General features: G+C 40.1%; 2 protein-coding genes across 2 annotated transcripts; one reads left to right on the top strand and one right to left on the bottom strand.

The window, feature by feature from the left end:
- The first annotated feature begins 6636 nt into the window (after positions 1 to 6636).
- Positions 6637 to 14084, top strand: LOC123508702 (ethylmalonyl-CoA/methylmalonyl-CoA epimerase-like). Its single transcript, XM_045262572.1, has 5 exons — positions 6637 to 6949; positions 10195 to 10298; positions 11853 to 12461; positions 12798 to 12927; positions 13293 to 14084. The coding sequence occupies exons 3-5, from the start codon at positions 12265 to 12267 to the stop codon at positions 13494 to 13496; spliced, it is 531 nt and encodes a 176-aa protein (XP_045118507.1). The 5' UTR covers positions 6637 to 6949; positions 10195 to 10298; positions 11853 to 12264; the 3' UTR covers positions 13497 to 14084.
- A 481-nt stretch (positions 14085 to 14565) lies between these two features.
- LOC123508701 (26S proteasome non-ATPase regulatory subunit 6-like) lies at positions 14566 to 20435 on the bottom strand. Its single transcript, XM_045262571.1, has 7 exons — positions 20129 to 20435; positions 17732 to 17937; positions 16567 to 16712; positions 15990 to 16145; positions 15380 to 15552; positions 15055 to 15223; positions 14566 to 14922 (listed from the first exon to the last, which is right to left on the bottom strand). Exons 1-7 carry the CDS (start codon positions 20271 to 20273, stop codon positions 14748 to 14750), a joined length of 1170 nt encoding a protein of 389 aa, XP_045118506.1. The 5' UTR covers positions 20274 to 20435; the 3' UTR covers positions 14566 to 14747.
- Between the last annotated feature and the right edge of the window lie 405 nt (positions 20436 to 20840).

Genomic DNA, 20840 nt, shown 5'->3' with positions numbered 1-20840 from the left:
CACACACACACACACACACACATTAGAATGGTTCCAGAATTAGAAGGGATGACATATGAAGAGAGACTAAAGGTTATGGATCTACCAACCCTGAAACAGAGAAGGGAGAGAGGGGATCTGATACAAGTTTATAAATTGATTAACGAAATGGATCAAGTGGATAATGAGAAACTGATCCTGAGAGAAGAATATGACATTCGAAGCACAAGATCGCATAGTAAAAAGCTGAGGAAGGGAAGATGTCTGAGATGTTAAAAAATATAGTTTCCCGCAAAGATGTGTTGAGACGTGAAACAGTTTGAGTGAAGAACTGATGTCAGCAATGAGTGTGCATAGTTTTAAAGAAAAATTGGATAAATGTAGATATGGAGACGGGGCCACACGAGCATAAAGCCCAGGCCCTGTAAAACTACAACTAGGTAAAATACACACACACACACACACACACACAATATTATGTACTTGAAATCAGAACACATCATTGTCAATATTAACAGTGACATTCCACTACCCTGTAAATATTCACAGACCCTTCTCTTCATTGCCTGGACTATTCCAAATATTTAATTGGTATCTTACCAGTCACTTGCCCTCCATACATTCCTACATATTCTCCTCTTGGTTCTCGTGCTGTACAGTTGGCTCCCTCAAAGTTTTGCTTGAGCTATTTTTTAATGTGTTATTACCTCTGGAGAAATATCGCAACTAATGTTTTTCTCTATTTGTAGTATTTTTCTGTTACCATAATGCTCCTAAATTTCAATTTATAATTACAGTCAATACTGCCTTCATTATTCACACACACACACACACACACACACACACACACACACACACACACACACACACACACACACACACACACACACACACGTGTGTGTGTGCCGTGTGTGTGTGTGTCACATTATTTCTATGACAGGCACCAAAAATTCTTCCATTACACTTTTAATAGCAGAGGTGATTGTGTACAGTTGTTTATCTGTTGTATGTATGACTGGTGTTACAACTCTCTACTCTACACATAGTGTCTGTCATCTTTTTTTCCTCATTTGTACTTAACACAACAGAGTGCGTGGTCTTCCACTGCATATCATTGTTTTCCAGGAAACTTCATGATATGAATATTTAACAAAATTTCACATAACTGAGTCATGGCTTTTTAACACTCAAGAGTGGACTGTGGGCCTAAAGTTTTTTTTTTTTTTTTTTTTTTTTTATGTAGCTTAGGATTCATTTAATAAACCAAGTAAGGAGATTCTTATGATGTTTTATATGTAGACCATTCACCTTTGTAACACTGAATAGAAATTTCCATGTTGAGATTGTGAAGCCGATGTGTTGTCAGGTTTGTGCTGCACTAACCTGTAACAATTCTGGAAGGACAAGCCAGTGATAAGACAGAGCTTACTGAAATTTTTGAATAAATTTAAGTCCTTTGAGAGACTGATAGTCATATGGTTAAAACCAAACTTCTATGTACCAAAACAAAACATTTTGAATTAAATTTTTACGGTATCTATAATTTGCTTTAATGTTTCAGTCTTGAAGAATTACCTCCGTGTTTGTTATTGATATACAAGCAAACTTAAAAACATGACATTTTTTTAGATTAAAGCAAGAACTGTTATATCTGTACACAGTTGAAATGAACCTGTGCTACATCAGTTGATTTTCCTTTGTCATATTTGATCATTTGTGGTAAAAATTGGTATGTAAATAACTGATTAACCCATGAAACAAAACCCTATGGCTGACAACATTGTGCATGACTTGAATGGCTTGTGATGGAGCAATTAGATACCAAAAATGCAGTAAATGATCTTTATCAAAATAAAATCTTTACTCACATTAAGGTTGTGCAACAAGTAAGTAGCAGTTTTTTTTTTTCTGTTTTGTAACATCTTCCTCCTTATTCTTCTGTAAAACAACACTTTCCATATGTACCAAAAAAATAAAAAAATAATAATAATATCCCTTAGATGAATAACTTGTCACTGTTTTTTGGAGGGCACTGTCATTCACATTTTACAAATAAAGTGATATATCACCTCCCTGTTGGGCTCTTCCCTTCCTTCAGCAGTACAAACAAGCAATTAGGGTTGATTGTTTTCTGCATTGTCACCTTTTTTTACAGGATTGATAGTAGAGGTGCTAATTGACACATGTTCCAGTGGAGGGAACAAAAACACTGGTGCACTCACCAGAACATTGGCAATGTTTGTGTGTGTTTTTTTTTTTTTTTTTTTTTTTTTTTTCCTGTCTGTCTGTCTATCTGTTTTTCTGTGTCTGTCTTTACAAACTCTTGCCTTCACTCCACTCTGCACACTCCACAGGTTGGCGGAGGACACACCAGCCCCAGTTGCTGCTCCACCTGCCTCTCCACTTGCACTAAATGTGGACTATAATGTGTTGGAGGAGTTCACGAGGGAAATAGTGGAGCCAAGGTCAGTAATGTTTGTAGGTGGAAGGTAGAGAAGTGGAGGTGGAGAAGTGGATAAGTGAAGGTGGAGAAGTTAAAGTCGGTAAGTGGAAATGGAGGTGGAGAGCTATCTATATCAAAACATGATCCATACATGAGTAGTTACATTATGTGTTTTCATGATGGTAAAATGTAGATCACAGAATAAAGTGTGGATGATGAAATGGATTAGTGCATCACAAAACAAATAACTGAGGTGAAATGAGGAAAAGAATGGGTGTTCACCATTAGTAAGGTGGTTATGAAAAGAATACTATTACATTTTGTTTTCATGATGTTAAAATCTAGATCACAGCATATTCTTGGCTTGGAGGAAACCTATTTCAGCACAATTCTGGCGTATTTCCTCCCAGGTCTTCTTGTCGTTCTATATATTGGGAGCCTGTCGTTCTGGCCTTAGAAAACTGTCGTGGAGAGAGAATAAAGCATTTTTTAAGTACGATTTTAAGATATCAGAGCATTTTTAAGGTGTTTTTACGGTTTTAAAGACAGAATGACATGATTTCTGCATTACTAACAGGAGAAACTCTTGAAAATCCGTCAGTCATCTCTGTGGCCTTGGAAAACAGTTGTGGAGAGAGAATTCAGTGTTTTTCAATACGGACGTAATTCTGCCTTCAAATTGCTGGTAGGGGTGGGTTGGGGCATTACTGTCTTGGCGGTAGGGGATGAAGGAGACCAAATGGGTTGAGATTGAGGGAGTAGGAGGAGAAAGGGAGAGGTGGATGGGTGGGGTTGTTTGGGAGTGGGGGTGAGAGTAAATGCCAATGCTCGCTATATTATATTGTTGTATTAATTTACTGAGAGTTTAAGCGCGTGTGTGTTTCTGTGTTGGTGAAGGCTGGTGTGTGTTTTAAATGTATTGCTGTTAATATGTGTTAATCTTCAAATGATTTTGTTTTTACTTAGTTATTGTAAATTTTTGTTACATTATTACTAATAATCACAAGATTCATCGTTGCGTTATGTTTCGACTGTTTTCATCTTTTTCGTTTTTTTTCCATATACACAAAGATAGAGTCAATATTTTGGAATATTTTAAAACACAGCGATAGAATAAATATAAGCAAACACACGGATTTCCCTAACATGTCTATTGGAACCCATATTGTGTCTAGGCAGCCTCTGAACGTAAAATCCACACGAAACACTAGGATATTCTTGAATTTTGTAAGATTTCAGTACAGTATGGTGTGTTTATATAGAAGTCAAGTATTATATCACTGCCATTTTTTAAGTATACTGTTTCAAACTAATACATTTTGTTTATTGTTTTATTATACTTCTTATCTAATTATATCATACAACAAAAACGACTAAAAGATGATATATAGGGACAAAAATGTTATTAAAGAGTGAAGCATTAATACTACTAATCCCTGCATCTGGCACTCCACATTCTCTCCAGGAACTCCTTGACAGCTTCTATCATCCTTTCACTCGTGTCTCCACACAGTCCCAGCAGCAACACCATCCATTCCCTTCCAGTCTTCTCCACCCTGGCATCCCCCAGTTCCCTCAGCACCACTTGCATCATCTCATTTCTGTCTCTGGCATACTTCACACACTCCAGCATCACATGCTCCACCGTCTCGTCCTCTCCCGAGTCACACATCTGGCACACCTTGCTGTGGAACTCTGACCATCTGTAACTCCTTGCATTCACATTCATGCACTGTGCCCTAGCTCGGAAGAGGAGGTCATCCCCCAGGCTGCCATCATACCACTTTTCATACATTGGGGCCTCTTTCTCCCTATACCACTCCAGAGTACTCTTTTGTTCCATCCTAGTCCTCCTTTCGCTCAGTCCAATACACTTCACCCTTCTGTCTATCTCTCTCTTCCACTTCCTTACATCCCAGTCTGGGCCCTCTCCATTTCCAACAATCATGCTCCAGTCACTCTCAACATGCTTCCCCTCAACTCGCTGGAACGCCCAACTAGTTTCCAGACCACTCTTCACTACCATCCTGACTTACTTCTTCCCCCACTTGCTATTCCTAACATTCCATAGAAACACCTTCCTAACTATTCTTGCATCATTCATTCGTTCTAGCCTAGCCTTGAATCTCAGTGTTGCCTTCACATGCCTCTCTCTGAAGGTACTCCATCCCATGTCTCCCCTTAATGCCTCTATTGCTGCATACCCTGGTGCATTTAGAACCATTCTTGCTACTCTGTTCTGTTCTATTTCTAGCTTCTCTAATTCACTTTCATTCCACGTCATCACATCCATACCATACATGATGCTTGGAACAGTCATGCTCTTCCAAACTTCTCGCAGCACATCATACTTACTGGCTCTCATCCTTGCTGCACTTCGTAGCTGACCCACCCACTGGTTCACCAAACTCATCTTTTCATTCTTTGGTTTCACACAGACATATGGACTCATCCACATCCCCAGATACTTGTATTCCTCAGCCTGTTGCACCTCATTTTCTCCCAGTCTCCACACCAAGTTTCTTTCATCATCTGACCTGTTCACAACCATCACCTTGCTCTTCTCACTGCTGAATCTCACCCCAAAGTCTCTTCCATAGCCATCTACAACATCCAGGAGACTTTGGAGCTCCTCTGCTGATTCACTCATGACAACTACATCATCTGCATACAAGAGCACACATACCCTATCATTCCCCACCTTTACTCCTGCATTCATCCTTCTCATTCTGGCAGCCAGTTCTTCTGTGTAGACAGTATTTCTGAAGCACTTAAGTTAATCTTTGAAAGATCACTTAGGTTTGCTGAGATACCTCAGGACTGGAAGTTAGCTAATGTTACACCAATATTTAAAAAAGGTAGGAAGGATGATGCGAATAATTATAGACCGATCAGTTTAACTAGTATAGTATGTAAGATACTAGAGAAAATCATTAAGGGTAGTATTTGGGAGCATTTAAATGAGAATAGATTAATTAGAGATACCCAACATGGCTTTAGATCAGGAGGTCCTGTCTTACAAATTTGCTCGATATCTTAGAATATATTACCAAGGAGTTAGATGATGGAAATAGCATAGATGTTATATATCTAGATTTTAGCAAGGCGTTTGATAAGGTACCGCATAGGAGGCTAGTGTACAAATTGAGACTACATGGGATAGGGGTAGGTTAGTTGATTGGATTAGTGAATGGCTTTCTGATAGGAAACAGAGTAGTATTAAATGGGGCAATGTCTGAGTGGAAGGAAGTGGTTAGTGGGGTACCCCCAAGGATCAGTGCTAGGACCTCTTCTTTTCTTGGTGTACATTAACGATTTAGATATAGGAATTAGTAGCAAAGTATCAAAGTTTGCAGATGATACTAAGATAGCATGTGCAGTACAGGGTGAAAAGGACAATTACAGAATACGAGACCTGGACAGGCTGATAGCATGGGCAGCCAAGTGGCAGATGGAGTTTAATTCTGATAAGTGTCAGGTTATGCATTTAGGTAAAGACAACACAAACTTTAACTATGAGATGGAGGGATGTTGGCTAGAGGCAGTAGAGGAAGGAAAGGATTTAGGAGTAGTGATAGACAGGACTAGTTATTTAAAATGTTCTCAGATACAAACTACATAGATGTGAGATCTTTCTTTACCTTAGAAGAGGGAAATTGGACTAGAAATCATGGCAGGAAGATTAGAAAGCAAGGCTGCAGGTTAGATATAAGAAAATATTTCTTTAGTCATAGGGTGGTACACTTCTGGAATGCATTGCCAGAGACGGTTGTAAATAGCACTAGTTTGACAATGTTTAAAAACAGATTAGATAAGCACTTAAATTTATTAGATTTATAATTATGTATAGCACTGCATGATAGTTTTTATAAGAAATTTACTATAGTTAAATAAGACATGATTCCCATGTATGGGGACCACAAATTGTAGAGGATTTCGCTGCAGGACTTAGCCCTGTTAATGGGCCAAATATTTAGAATTAGTATATAATGTATTGTGTACTTGTAAGTGTATCTTTAAGTACTGATGACGAGGTCGCTGTGCGACTGATACAGGATAATCTAGATGGGCCCTGGTGGCCCTTTGTTATCCTATTATTTATGTTATGTTATATATATATATATATATATATATATATATATATATATATATATATATATATATATATATATATATATGTACACACACACACTTTTTGTTGTGCTGTCCTTTTTTTGAGGTAAATGTCCTTTTTTTAATGCAGGTCTGCCCTTTTTTCATGTGTAGTGTCTGGCAACCCTGCCGTAGTCAGCCCGGCGGCCGGCCAGTTTACCGTGAGCCGCGTGCACTTGGCAGGATAAGGCGCTGGCCGTGAGGGGTGGAGATGAAGATGCCGATATCTATAGTAGCGAAAAGAATATTGTGTGTGTAGCCTCTCAGTAATCAGGGGTTAACTATTTAAACATGGTTGAGGACACAAAGTGGACAGTGGAGTGTGGGTGCCTGCTAGTGACACGGACAGCCGCCGCCGAGCAGTTTTTGGCTAACGTAAGTAATATATTGGTGTAACTCATCATTTCACGGTGGTGCCATGTCATAACCTAACGTTGGTAACCTCCAGGACAATATATCAGTGAACTAACACCTGCACATACTTATAAAAACCAAATAATTCAAATCTTGAAAACGTAAACAAACCGATCTCCTGACCCGCCGCCTCTCTCTCAGCCATTATCTGCCTCATCTCTCACTCATTACAGGCCAGACAGGTCACAAAGTGGAGCCATAGGCCTAATCTTTCATGTCAGTTGTTGAGATATATCCGCAATTACCTGATTTGTGTGCTATGGAGGCTCAGTGAGAAGAAGCGGGCCTACCCATGACGTCACGAGCCCCAGGCTGTGACGTCATCACCAGCTCCCGCCCAAAATGCCGGTCCCAGATGCTCGACTTCCACTATTATTTATATTTGTCTCAGTTCATTTATTTCGAGTCACAAGTGCCTTTTAAGGGTTTTAATGATAGTTCGCAGTGTTTTACGTGTCTTCCATGCTTGAGTTGAGTGAAGTACGGTGATGTAGAGGTGTTTATGACTTGAATGGGAGGCCAAAATACGCTAAAATTTTTACCTCCGCTATCTGTGATTTTTTATTTGAGGTTGTAGCGAAGTGTTTGTGTTTTCAAAAGATGGTTTATCATGAGAAAAGTGTGCAAGGCTCCTGAGAAGTTAAAGATGTGGACTTTAAGAATGATATGTAGTCCTGTTAATATTGTAAACAACGTCATTTTTAAATATTATTTTTCTAATAGGGCGAGTTGCCAGGTTTTGATATATCGAAATGATAGTCATAATTTTTGAAAAACGTTATCGATTCAGTTGAATGAAATTGGTGGGCTTTGAAATTGTGTTTAAGCAAGTCGAAGTTCTAATACTTTATTTAGTATATTTTTGAGCTATTTTTATTATTCCTTTTCTCGGCAATGTTTTTGTATTTTAGAAGTTAGTTTCGATTGATAACGAGTCAGAATTTTTATAACATTCGTGTCCAGCTGCCTTTTTGGGAATCCTCATTTTCAAAATGATTTGCGTAACGTATATATGTGACGTCATCAAGGGAGGGCCGACCCCCCACCCCCGGCTGGACCCAGGCCGATACCTGGCTCCAGGCCCGAGGGTGTGGGGGTGGGTTGGTGTGTGTGTGTGTGTGTGTGTGTGTGTGTGTGTGTGTGTGTGTGTGTGTGTGTGTGTGTGTTGCCTTATCTTTCGTTATGAGGGAGCCCACCAGCTGGAACCACTGACACCCAGCTCCCAGCTGGAGGGTGTTGGAGGGGAAGGTGGCTGTGTGTGTGTGTGTGTGTGTGTGTGTGTGTGTGTGTGTGTAATTCACTATGGTCGCCCGGTAGTCACCCAGCCAGCCTTCCCCATTACGGAGCAAGCTCAGAGCTCATAGAGCGATCATCGGATAGAACTGAGACTGTGTGTGTGTGTGTGTGTGTGTGTGTGCCCTATCTTTCGTTATGGGAGAGTCCACCAGCTGGAACCACTGACACCCAGCTTCCAGCTGGAGGGTGTTGGAGGGGAAGGTGGCTGTGTGTGTGTGTGTGTGATTTTCTTTCATGGTACTTAGTGTGTGTGTGTGTGTGTGTGTGTGTGTGTGTGTGATTCACTATGGTCGCCCCGTAGTCACCCAGCCAGCCTTCCCCATTACGGAGCAAGCTCAGAGCTCATAGAGCGATCTTCGGATAGGACTGAGACTGTGTGTGTGTGTGTGTGTGTGTTGCCTTATCTTTCGTTATGGGGGAGCCCACCAGCTGGAACCAGTGACACCCAGCTCCCAGCTGGAGGGTATTGGAGGGGGAGGTGGCTGTGTGTGTGTGTGTGTGTGTGTGTGTGTGTGTGCGTCCTTTTCTTTCATGGTACTTAGTGTGTGTGTGTGTGTGTGTGTGTGTGTGTGTGTGTGTGTGTGTGTGTGTGATTCACTATGGTCGCCCCGTAGTCACCCAGCCAGCCTTCCCCATTACGGAAGAAGCTCAGAGCACATAGTCAGATCTTCGGATAGGACTCAGACTGTGTGTGTGTCGTTATTTCACCGTTCTGTATACGTTTCATCTCTGGCGTCCCTCTTTATTATCCTAGTCTGTCAACACAAACTGCAAGTAATAGCGTATAGCGAAATGTGTCCTATTCTTAGCGCTTATTGAGCATGGGGAAGCTATGATGTGTAGGAAATACATAGCCCGGAGCAAAGCAAGGTGTGTCTGTCGCCTCGCCTCGCCCCGCCGTGTTAACCTCTGCAGTAACATGACGTGTTTTCATATTTATTCTGGCTATTACTCAATGATTTTATACAGCTTCACAAACTTATGTGGGGATTAAAATAGTGAAAACTGGCCATTAATCTCTGACACCGTAGACCCTTCCTAATGTAAACAAAATCATCTAATCACACACAACTATCGTAAAAATGCCACTTAAGGGATTAGACTCGACTCACTCAGACGCCCATAACTGAGTGCATGGCGGTAATTCAGTGCTGGAGATCTTAATGACAACAGTGCCCACAGAGATAGATTGAGAGTTTATGGACGACAACAGTAATAACACAGCGCCTTGTTTTCATCTGACTTGTTTCCATTTTCCATCGTCGTTCGTGGAGTGGCTGGCGAGAACAAATCAAGGTTCCTCGCAATATTTTTACCTTGATTTTTGGGTTTGATTAGGCGATTTTATTGATTAGGAAGGATCTATGGAGGTCAGAAGATTAATGGCTGGAGTCTTCACTATTTTAATCCCCCACATAAGTTTCTGAAGCTGTAGAAAATCACCAAATAGCAGAACGCATAGGGAAACGCATCCTGGTACTGAAGGGGTTACGGCAACGCACACCCTAAATAGCTTTGATACTAGTTAACGCCTATGGATAAGTGTATGCAAGTCACTGTGTGTGCTTGAGATCTTACTGAAAACAATGCCTACACATCAAATTGTTTTCACCTATTACATATTTCCACTTGTATCGCTGCACGTGAACCTCTCTCTCTCTCTCTCTCTCTCTCTCTCTCTCTCTCTCTCTCTGCTGTTATGCACTTTTAAACACATACGTTAAACACACACACACACACACACACACACACACACACACACATATATATATATATATATATATATATATATATATATATATATATATATATATATATATATATATATATATACACACTTTTTTGTGCTGTCCTTTTTTGGAGGCAAATGTCCTTTTTTTAAAGCAGGTATGTCCTGTTTTCATGTGTAGTGTCTGGCAACCCTGGCTCAGCTGGTGCGGCAGTGGTGCCTGCCAGTGGTGATGCGCTCCGCCGGTGATGAGTTGAGCCAGTCTTCCCTTCACGTTGTATTCTGGTGAGTAGGAAGCTCTCTGTTGTATTACACGCTGGGCCAGTTGATGGAGGTCGTTGGGAAGGTGTGTATAACTATCTGTGAGGCGAAATGCATGTGAATTACTGATGGTTGTGTGTTTATTTAGGAGACGGAGGGTTGTCAGGATTTCGGGGAATGTGGCTTACAGTGAGGGTTATTTATTTATTTTTCATTATTATTAGGCTTAGAGCAGTTATTGGTGGCGGTTGGTAGGACAGTGTGGCTCTGTTGATGATATGAAACAAAGAGGGAGAAGGGATCAGGTGTTTATGATAACTTGTGTGTTATTCAAGTTTGAAACAATCTTTAATTTATTTATTGTTATGGTACAGTTGGTGGAGATTTGTGTGTGTGTGTGGTGTGTGCATGAGTTGTGGTTACTTCTAAATTCTCAGTGTGTCTTTATTTGAGATACTTAGTGTACCATTGATTAAGCTGAATGCCTTGCTTACATAATGGAAAGAAAAACAAACAAGTGAATGAATGTTTTAAGTTAATTTCAGTTAAGTTAGTTCAGAGAAGAGCAACTAGGATGATACCAGCATTAAAGCGCCTGGAGTATAGAGATAGATTAAAGGAATTAAACATGTTTTCATTTGAGAGGAGATGTATAAGAGGGGATATGATAGAGTTATTTAAAATGTTTTCAGATACGAACTACATAGATGTGAGATCTTTCTTTACCTTAGAGGAGGGAAATAGGACTAGAAATCATGGCAGGAAGATTAGAAAGCAAGGCTGCAGGTTAGATATAAGAAAATATTTCTTTAGTCATAGAGTGGTAGACTTCTGGAATGCATTGCCAGAGACGGTTGTAAATAGCACTAGTTTGACAATGTTTAAAACAGATTAGATAAGCACTTAAATTTATTAGATTTATAATTATGTATAGCACTGCATGATAGTTTTTATAAGAAATTTACTATAGTTAAATAAGACATGATCCCCATGTATGGGGACCACAAATTGTAGAGGATTTCGCTGCAGGACTTAGCCCTGTTAATGGGCCAAATATTTAGAATTAGTATATAATGTATTGTGTACTTGTAAGTGTATCTTTAAGTACTGATGACGAGGTTGCTGTGCGACAGATACAGGATAACCTAGATGGGCCCTGGTGGCCCTTTGTTATCCTATTATTTATGTTATGTTATGTTATGTTATGTTAATGAATATGAAAACAAGCACCCAGACAATTAATCAAATCATGTTTTGAGTCTTATTGCCAAAGATGGTGAAAAAATTAAGTTAATTTGTTGTTTGATAAGGTGTAAAGACAGCAAAATTAATAAATTCCCAACAAGGAACCTAATGCTTAATGTTACCCTGCCAAGGGTGTGTTGCTGCCTTGCTAACCACACTCTGACTGCTCCGCTGACCAGGAGAGGTGGTAGTGGCACAGTACAACCTGTGCTATCAGTCCCTCCCTTTCCTCTCTTTTTCTCTGCTCTACCTATCTCAAACTCTCCTTGCTCTTTTATCATCAGAATATTCTTGATAATTTGCCACATGACAATTGTGATCTCCCCGGCACAGATCTGTGGGTGTTATGAGGAAGTTACCGCAGGCGAGCCGTTTGGCCGACTACATCCACAAGGGTATTGTGCTAACCTGTGTTGGCATCACTCTGTTTGGCACTATGAACCTCGGCCTGCGTGTGTACAACTACTACTCTGTGATCAAGCCCCAGCGTGACAGAGAGGAGGAGAGGCTCCGTCTGGCTGAGAAAGAAGCCGGTGCTGCCGAGCTGGAGATGACCGACACTGCCTTGCCTCTCAAGGCTTAGCAAGCATTCTTTAAACTTTAACTCTTTCTCTTGAGAACTTTTTGTTGCTTTATCATTTTATTACAATATCATAGTAACTGCAAGTTCAGTTAGTGTTACTACAGTATATTTTCATAAATCACAAGTGGTTCACTGATTTTTACTGAAAAGAACTCTACAACCATGCTGAGCTCGGTGTGTCGTGCTGCTCGCCTGGCTGCTGGCCGTGTGACTGGCACTGCCAGCCGCCGCTGGGTGAGCCAGACTACCATGCTGAGTCAGGCACCCACTGAGATTCCCCCAGCACTATGGAAGCTTGGCAAGCTGAACCATGTGGCCATTGCCACTCCAGACTTGGAGAAGAGCACTGCCCTCTACAGGTAACCACCTTCACACCCTCACACCTTGCCATGAGTGTTCATGAGATTCTGTCCTGTGTTCCTTTCTTCCCATAACTCTCTTCAAAGGTGACCCTAACCACACACTTTCTTGCATTGGTATCTGTGTATTTATTTTACTGGTTTTGATGTACTTTTCTGTGATTACAAGTGTATTTGGTTCTCCTTTCCAATACAACTTTCGTTTTCCATATTTATATCTCATTTGATTATTTCCAGCTATATTAGAAATTGAAGAAATTAGTTTAGCATTAGATAAGGAAAAAAACTGTACTGTACAGTGTCATGTTTGACTGAGTGTCCTTGTGTTTGGTGCAGGGATGTGCTGGGCGCCGAGGTAAGTGGAGTGGAGGCGCTGCCCGACCACGGGGTGTACACAGTGTTTGTCAAGCTGGACAACACCAAGCTGGAGCTGCTACACCCACTCGGGGACAACAGCCCCATCCAGGTACCACTAATGTACACACCACACTGTTTTGCATTTGGCTAGTTTTGCTCCTATTACTATTCTCTGTCTGTGTTAGTTAGTGTACATCCGATTTTGATGAAGTTATAGGCTTTTTTCATCTGCTACATTGAGACTCATTAGTGCTATAATAGTAGCAATAGTGTGTTTGTGGTGTTTAGTATTGTTTAGAATTGTGGCTGCCTTTGAATTGTATTTGATAATTGTAATCCTTGTGTATAGGGTCCCAAATTCTAAAGAACTAACAAGAGTGGCCATTTCCTAACACAGAGGTTACAAAGACTTGGCAACATCAGTGTAATTGTGTATATAAATGTGTTTATGACAGTTCACTTCCACCATGACAGAATTTCCTGGACAAGAACAAGAATGGAGGGATGCACCACATTTGCATTGAGGTGAACGACATCCAGGCCGCCATGAAGGACCTCACCACACAGAACATACGGTGCCTGAGCAAGGAGCCCAAGATAGGAGCACACGGCAAGCCTGTGGTGTTCCTGCATCCCAAGGACTGTGCTGGGGTGCTGGTGGAGCTGGAGGAGGTGTGAGGTGGGTTGGTGGGCGTGTCTCCTTTCTTAACGTAGGACAGGGTTTTGTTTATCCATCCTTATATTTATATTATCAACAAGTTAGAAGTTTGAAGATATGTCATGATGAAATAAGATGTGGTTACTACAAATACTAACACTTCAATATATTGCAGTGTAATAGTTTTGTTTGACATAGATGTTTGGATTAAGAATTTACTCTGCATTGATTGTATTTTGGAAAAAAGATGTTGCTTTATAGTGCAATGTAGGTATGGTATAGTGATCGTGTGGCCCAATAGTTCATAGTTGTGTTTTCATGGTTTTGAGATGTTAAGTACTTGGTTCATCAAATAGCTGAAGAATATTGCTTTTGAAGATACACTGCTTTGGTATTTCCTTTCCATGCAGATCACATGGCAAAAGATATTTAAGATCTAGAGGTTTGAAGTGCTTAGTTTCAATGAATAGCTCAAGAAACACTGCAGTAGAACATACTTTATTTAGGTCTTTGTTTCCTCTTATAACTTAATTACAAAAAATGTCATAGGTGTTATTACCATTTGGTTATAATTTCCATTGTGTAAATAAATAATTATACTGATTTAATACTTGTTACTTTACACTTGTACAGTTCTAGTGCAACCTCTTTATGAATTCATCCTTTAAGAGTTTCCAAGGAGATATTGGAGAGGGTATATGATGTAGCTGTGAACTGTGGCCAGCTTGATGCATCCAGTCAAGATGTTGAGTTGTTAACATAACTAAGCATGTGTAGCTGATGCAAGCCAGCCTGGTCAGCCTTCAGAGCATATAATGGCATGTCAAAAGCTTTCACATATTTGAAGTTATTCATTTTTTTGTGTGTGCATTGTGGTGAAATATGGAATTGCAGTCTCTTTGTCTTTCATTTCATGCAGTGATGTACAGTGCTGTCTTTCATTAATTGTGTGCTGACTGATATTCAAAGGAGTGTGGGTATGGATGGCTAACTGTGGGTTCCTGTATTTCATATGAGTGTGGGTATGGGTGGGTGGAAAATCTAGGATTCCTTACCACTTGACACCATGTGGGCAATAATAGACAAACATATACAAGAAATTTATTAAGTTCCTAGTTTCTGTCACAGTCATAAATAACGATTCAGTTCCATCCTTCAAAAGTTAGAGGACAAAAACCAACTTTAAAACTGCTGTATAGACATCCTCCTCCTCCAATGACCCTACAGTACAACAAAGTGTGTAAGTGAAGTATAGAAAACACCAAGTGTAGCTAGATATTAATGACTCTAGACAACTTCTGTACTCGGTTGAGCAAGATGTCTCCATGCTTGATGACTGCTTGGTACTGCCAGTTCTTGGAGTCTGGTCGGTTGGTCTCCACGATGCCTCCAACTTTGTCTATCTTGCAGTGCAGGCGGCCAGCAGCAATGTACCGTGACAACTCCCTGCAAACACAAAGGAATATGTACAGACTGCATTACAACAACAAATGTCCCTGAGGAACATGTACAGACTGGGTTACAACAATATAAGCCCTTGAATGACAGAAGATAACACCAGCAGCAACAACTTCTCACCTATCAATGAACTCTGTGGAGACTCCGAAGGCTGTGGCCATGTATTGGAGGGTGAGGGAACGATAGGACTCCAGCAGCTGTGTGTAGGCCAGGATCCTCATCTCCCTCACGTAGTACCGGTAGTGAGGTGCTAACAGACGGTCGTGTTGCAGCTCATTCTCCACCCAGGCTGACAAAATAACACATCATGAGGCACAAGGAAGCACATTCTCCACCCAGGCTGACAAGATAACATACAGCAACACATCATGAGGCACAAGGAAGCAGAGATGAGCTACATAAATGTCTCCAGAGGTCAGAGAGAAGAAGAGGTAGCAACACTCACCCAACTTTTGGAAGAATGTCTGGTACTGGCATTCATAGAGGGAGAGGAGGTAAGTCTTGAGGTCCTGTGAAGAGTGCAGCACCTCCTGGATCTCGGACCCCTTGACCACCTTAGTGCGCAGGTCATTCCGAGGCAGAGCAATCATGCACACCAGCACTGTGTACCCCACAAACCTGACCACACAAAGCAAACAGTAAGTACCTTGACTCTCCAATATGCAGCTCCACACTACAGATTTTTTTTATGTAGAAAGAGTAACAAAACAGCAACAACAAAAAAAAGAAGGCTCATAGGTTACCAAGAGATGTCAAAGAAATCATTGAATATTCAAGGATAAGCATCTTGAAACACCTTACAGCACAGTTTTCTTATTTTATTATAACTAATTTATATGCAAGAGGAGCTTTTCATTCTAGCTCTATTTATTACGTTATGAGGCAGTTACTGAAATAATATAGGAATTATTTTGATTGACTGAAGATCACTTTAATAATTTCTTGTGAGGTTCTACATAATGAAAGGGGAGGTGTCTGATTCACAAGTGTGTCTAATTAACGAGTATTTTTGGAGCCACAATGAAGAGAGGAGTAACAGGTGTTGTGTGGCCCACCTGGTGTAGTCCATCAGCTCGTATGAGGTGAAGGTGCTGATGGTGTCCAGGAAGAGGTTGGCGGCTTTCTTGAAGTCTCGGATGGCCATGCAGTACACTCCCTCATACACCTTGAGTCTGTTGCGGCGGTCCCAGTCTCCTCCTTCCTCAATCAGACTGACAGGAAATGTGAAAGATTATAAACAAGGCTGGAAAAAGCAACAAAAGCTCAACAAAATTATGGAAAGGAATCTAGAAATATGAAAAGCACAAGCTGCATTCTCAAACACTAAGAGGAATACAAACTTTCACACATTTCAGAAGCATTATAGGATACAAAACTGATGCAAAGGAGTGCAATAAGAAAGTAACAGCAGAGTAAACATGAATAGACAAGAGTGAAGCAAGAGATAGTAAAGTAATATGAACACAAGGAAAAGTAATAGTAAAGTAACATGAACATACAGAAGTGAAGCAACCATAAGGAAAAAGTAACAGTGATATAGTAACATGAAGAGACTGCAACGAGAAAGTAACAGTCAAATCACATAAACAGGCAGAAGTGAAGCGACCATAAGAAGAAGCAGCTGCCGCCCACCTTTTTGCCTTCTCCAGGTTGCGTGTGATGAGTGAGTGGTCGAGGTAGAAGAGGCCAAGGCGGATGTTGTGGAAGACCAGGTCAAGGCGCTGGCCCAGGGAGACGGTCTTGTCGTAGGTCTTGGCGAATGCTTTGATTGCCTCCTCCTGCCGGCCAGAAACACAACACTTATTTATTTACTTAATAATTATTTTCTTTTCTATGTAAGAGGGGAAAGTTGGCCAAAAACAACATAAAACAAAAAAGACCCCACTTAGTTGCCAGTCCCCTTGCTTCACACAGTACAAAGAGAGCTGTTACAAACATACACTGTCCCAAGACCATTATACAGACACAACAAGCAAGACTGAATAATTATAGATGATTACAATAAGACCATACATTTCTAGTTTTATGATTAGGGATGGCTGCAGAGCTAATAAAATGCCTCAAAGTGATTAATAAAAAAATTTAAAAATCACAAACAGCAGTGAAAGTTGAACAATACATGGCTGTAGAGGAAATAATATATTGGAGTTAACACTAAAGGAAAAAAAATACCAAACAACAGCAAAAAAGGCTAAATAATATGGCTGAAGAAATGAAAAGCCTGAAAGTATTTCGTAACAAATGAAAAATTAACCAAACCGATTGAAAAGGTTAACACATGGCTGTAGAGGAAATAAAATGTCTACATTAACAAGAACCTATAAGAAAAAATGAGGTAATAAAATAAAAAAATGAGGCAATAAAATGTCTCAAATGTTAATAATAAAAGAAAAACAAAGCAAAAGAAATGTCCCAAAATTATAAAAGGAAAAATGAGGCAATAAAATATCTCAAAATTAATAATAAAAGGAAAAATGAGGCAATAAAATGTCCCAAAAGTTAACAATAAAAAAAAAAGGTGCAAATGTCTAAAAAAGAAAAAGAAAAGGCAATAAAATGTCTCAAAATTAATAATAAAAAAGAGCAAATAAAATGTTTCAGTTATAATAGAAAAAATGAGGTAATAAAATGTCTCAAAATTAATAATAAAAGAAAAAAGAACAATGTTTCAAAATTTGCAAAAAAAAAAAAAAAATTAAATAATAAATAAGGCAATGAAATGTCTCAAAATCAATAACAATAATAATAAACCGAATAGGAAAAGAAAGACAACAATACAAGATCCAGCGAGCCTCACCTTGTCTCCAATACGCGACAAGTACTCTGCCTTCTTCAGGTTGGCCTCCCGGATCTCTGTCTCTCCCATGGACTTCTCTGCCTCGTCTATCGCCTCGTTCATGGTCTTCAGTTCCGCCTCATTCTCCTTCTTCATCCGCTCCACCAGCCCTGAGTCCAGCTGCCACCCAAGGTCCCGGCAACACTCCTCGTAGAAAGGTGCCATGTCTGTGGTGGCGGGGTGATGGTATGGTGGGTCAGTGGTGGTGGATGGGTGATTGGTTGTTTGCTTAGTTAGTTAGTTGGTAGGTAGATAGGAAGGAATTATTAGGAAATTTATTCTTGAACTAGACGATAGGAAAGCCAGTGGTCCTGATGAGCTACATGCCAGAGTACTTAGGGAGGGTGTAGACAGTATTTCTGAAGCACTTAAGTTAATCTTTGAAAGATCACTTAGGTTTGCTGAGATACCTCAGGACTGGAAGTTAGCTAATGTTACTCCAATATTTAAAAAAGGTAGGAAGGATGATGCGAATAATTATAGACCGATCAGTTTAACTAGTATAGTATGTAAGATACTAGAGAAAATCATTAAGGGTAGTATTTGGGAGCATTTAAATGAGAATAGATTAATTAGAGATACCCAACATGGCTTTAGATCAGGGAGGTCCTGTCTTACAAATTTGCTCGATATCTTAGAATATATTACCAAGGAGTTAGATGATGGAAATAGCATAGATGTTATATATCTAGATTTTAGCAAGGCGTTTGATAAGGTACCGCATAGGAGGCTAGTGTACAAATTGAGACTACATGGGATAGGGGGTAGGTTAGTTGATTGGATTAGTGAATGGCTTTCTGATAGGAAACAGAGAGTAGTATTAAATGGGGCAATGTCTGAGTGGAAGGAAGTGGTTAGTGGGGTACCCCAAGGATCAGTGCTAGGACCTCTTCTTTTCTTGGTGTACATTAACGATTTAGATATAGGAATTAGTAGCAAAGTATCAAAGTTTGCAGATGATACTAAGATAGCATGTGCAGTACAGGGTGAAAAGGACAATTACAGAATACAACGAGACCTGGACAGGCTGATAGCATGGGCAGACAGGTGGCAGATGGAGTTTAATTCTAAAAGTGTCAGGTTATGCATTTAGGTAAAGACAACACAAACTTTAACTATGAGATGGAGGGATGTTGGCTAGAGGCAGTAGAGGAAGGAAAGGATTTAGGAGTAGTGATAGACAGGACTATGAAATTTTCAAAGCAATGTTTAGAAGCAAGAAATAGGGCAAATAGGATCCTGGGTTTTATAAATAGAAATGTTAGTTATAAAAGTAAGGAAGTGGTGCGTAGCTTATATAATTCCTATGTTAGGCCCCATTTAGAGTATTGCATACAGGCCTGGTCACCCCACTATAGGCAGGATATCAACATGTTAGAAGCAGTTCAGAGAAGAGCAACTAGGATGATACCAGCATTAAAGCGCCTGGAGTATAGAGATAGATTAAAGGAATTAAACATGTTTTCATTTGAGAGGAGATGTATAAGAGGGATATGATAGAGTTATTTAAAATGTTCTCAGATACAAACTACATAGATGTGAGATCTTTCTTTACCTTAGAGGAGGGAAATAGGACTAGAAATCATGGCAGGAAGATTAGAAAGCAAGGCTGCAGGTTAGATATAAGAAAATATTTCTTTAGTCATAGAGTGGTAGACTTCTGGAATGCATTGCCAGAGACGGTTGTAAATAGCACTAGTTTGACAATGTTTAAAAACAGATTAGATAAGCACTTAAATTTATTAGATTTATAATTATGTATAGCACTGCATGATAGTTTTTATAAGAAATTTACTATAGTTAAACAAGACATGATCCCCATGTATGGGGACCACAAATTGTAGAGGATTTCGCTGCAGGACTTAGCCCTGTTAATGGGCCAAATATTTAGAATTAGTATATAATGTATTGTGTACTTGTAAGTGTATCTTTAAGTACTGATGACGAGGTCGCTGTGCGACTGATACAGGATAACCTAGATGGGCCCTGGTGGCCCTTTGTTATCCTATTATTTATGTTATGTTATGTTATGATATGTTAAGGAAAGAAATTGGGGGTGGGGAGAGAGAGAGAGAGAGAGAGAGAGAGAGAGAGAGAGAGAGAGAGAGAGAGAGAGAGAGAATTACTAATACTTTATAGTAATAATAATAGTAAAATCTAGCATTGACACTACTATTATTGCTATGTTCTTTCTCTCTCGTGTGTGTGTGTGTGTGTGTGTAAATGCAAACAGATATACAACTTTTCTTCCCACTTAAATCTGCGAGCAATAACAATGTGAGGGGTGAACAAAGCGCCTGTCATCACAAGCAGCACTAGCTGCGGGTGGAGGGCGGCGGTGGCACCCTGAGCACTCACTATCCTTCTCGATGGCCTGGACCAGCTCCTCCTTGATGGCTGGGTCATTCTTGAATTCACTGAGGGTCAGCTTGAACTTGAGCTGCGCCAGGTGGAGGTCCGGGTTCTTCTCTAGCCCCTGCTCTTCCAGGTTCTCCACAGGCATGGCGGCTTTCCCTTACTCTGCCTTATTTATAGCGCTTCACCAGCACACCACTGGACTCAAGATGCCGCAGGAAGGTGTGAAAGCAGAGGAGAGCAGTGATGTTCCCTCCACGGTGACTCGCCGCCGCCTGTTTGTCAACAACACCGCCAACTCTCGACTTCCTCACTGGTCTTCCCTCCCCGGCCCGTCATTACCGCTGTACACCTCTCATATTTCCCTAAGAATGTCTTATAACGATAATTAAGAACTATGCAAATATTCAATATTGTATAGTAGACATATACAGCTAAGAGAAAGTGAGCGAGTTATGAAGACTTCTATTTTATTCCCAATGGTCCTTTTTCCTTTTTTAGTGATGAATCTATTGTTATGTATTTCTTAAGTTATAATGTAATGAGATTTAGATTCCTTATATATTAAAATATACATATTATGTCGAAGAAATTGAGCTCTAGAAGATAATAGATCTAGAATGTTATGACTGCTATGAAGGTAATAAAGCGCCATATTGAAGCTCCTCTCGTCAATAAGTAGTGAATACTACCGTGTATTTCGGTCAAATGTATT

Source organism: Portunus trituberculatus, chromosome 25 (genome assembly GCF_017591435.1).
Source record: "Portunus trituberculatus isolate SZX2019 chromosome 25, ASM1759143v1, whole genome shotgun sequence".
Taxonomy (NCBI): domain Eukaryota; kingdom Metazoa; phylum Arthropoda; class Malacostraca; order Decapoda; family Portunidae; genus Portunus; species Portunus trituberculatus.
This window is presented reverse-complemented; position numbering and strand designations above follow the sequence as displayed.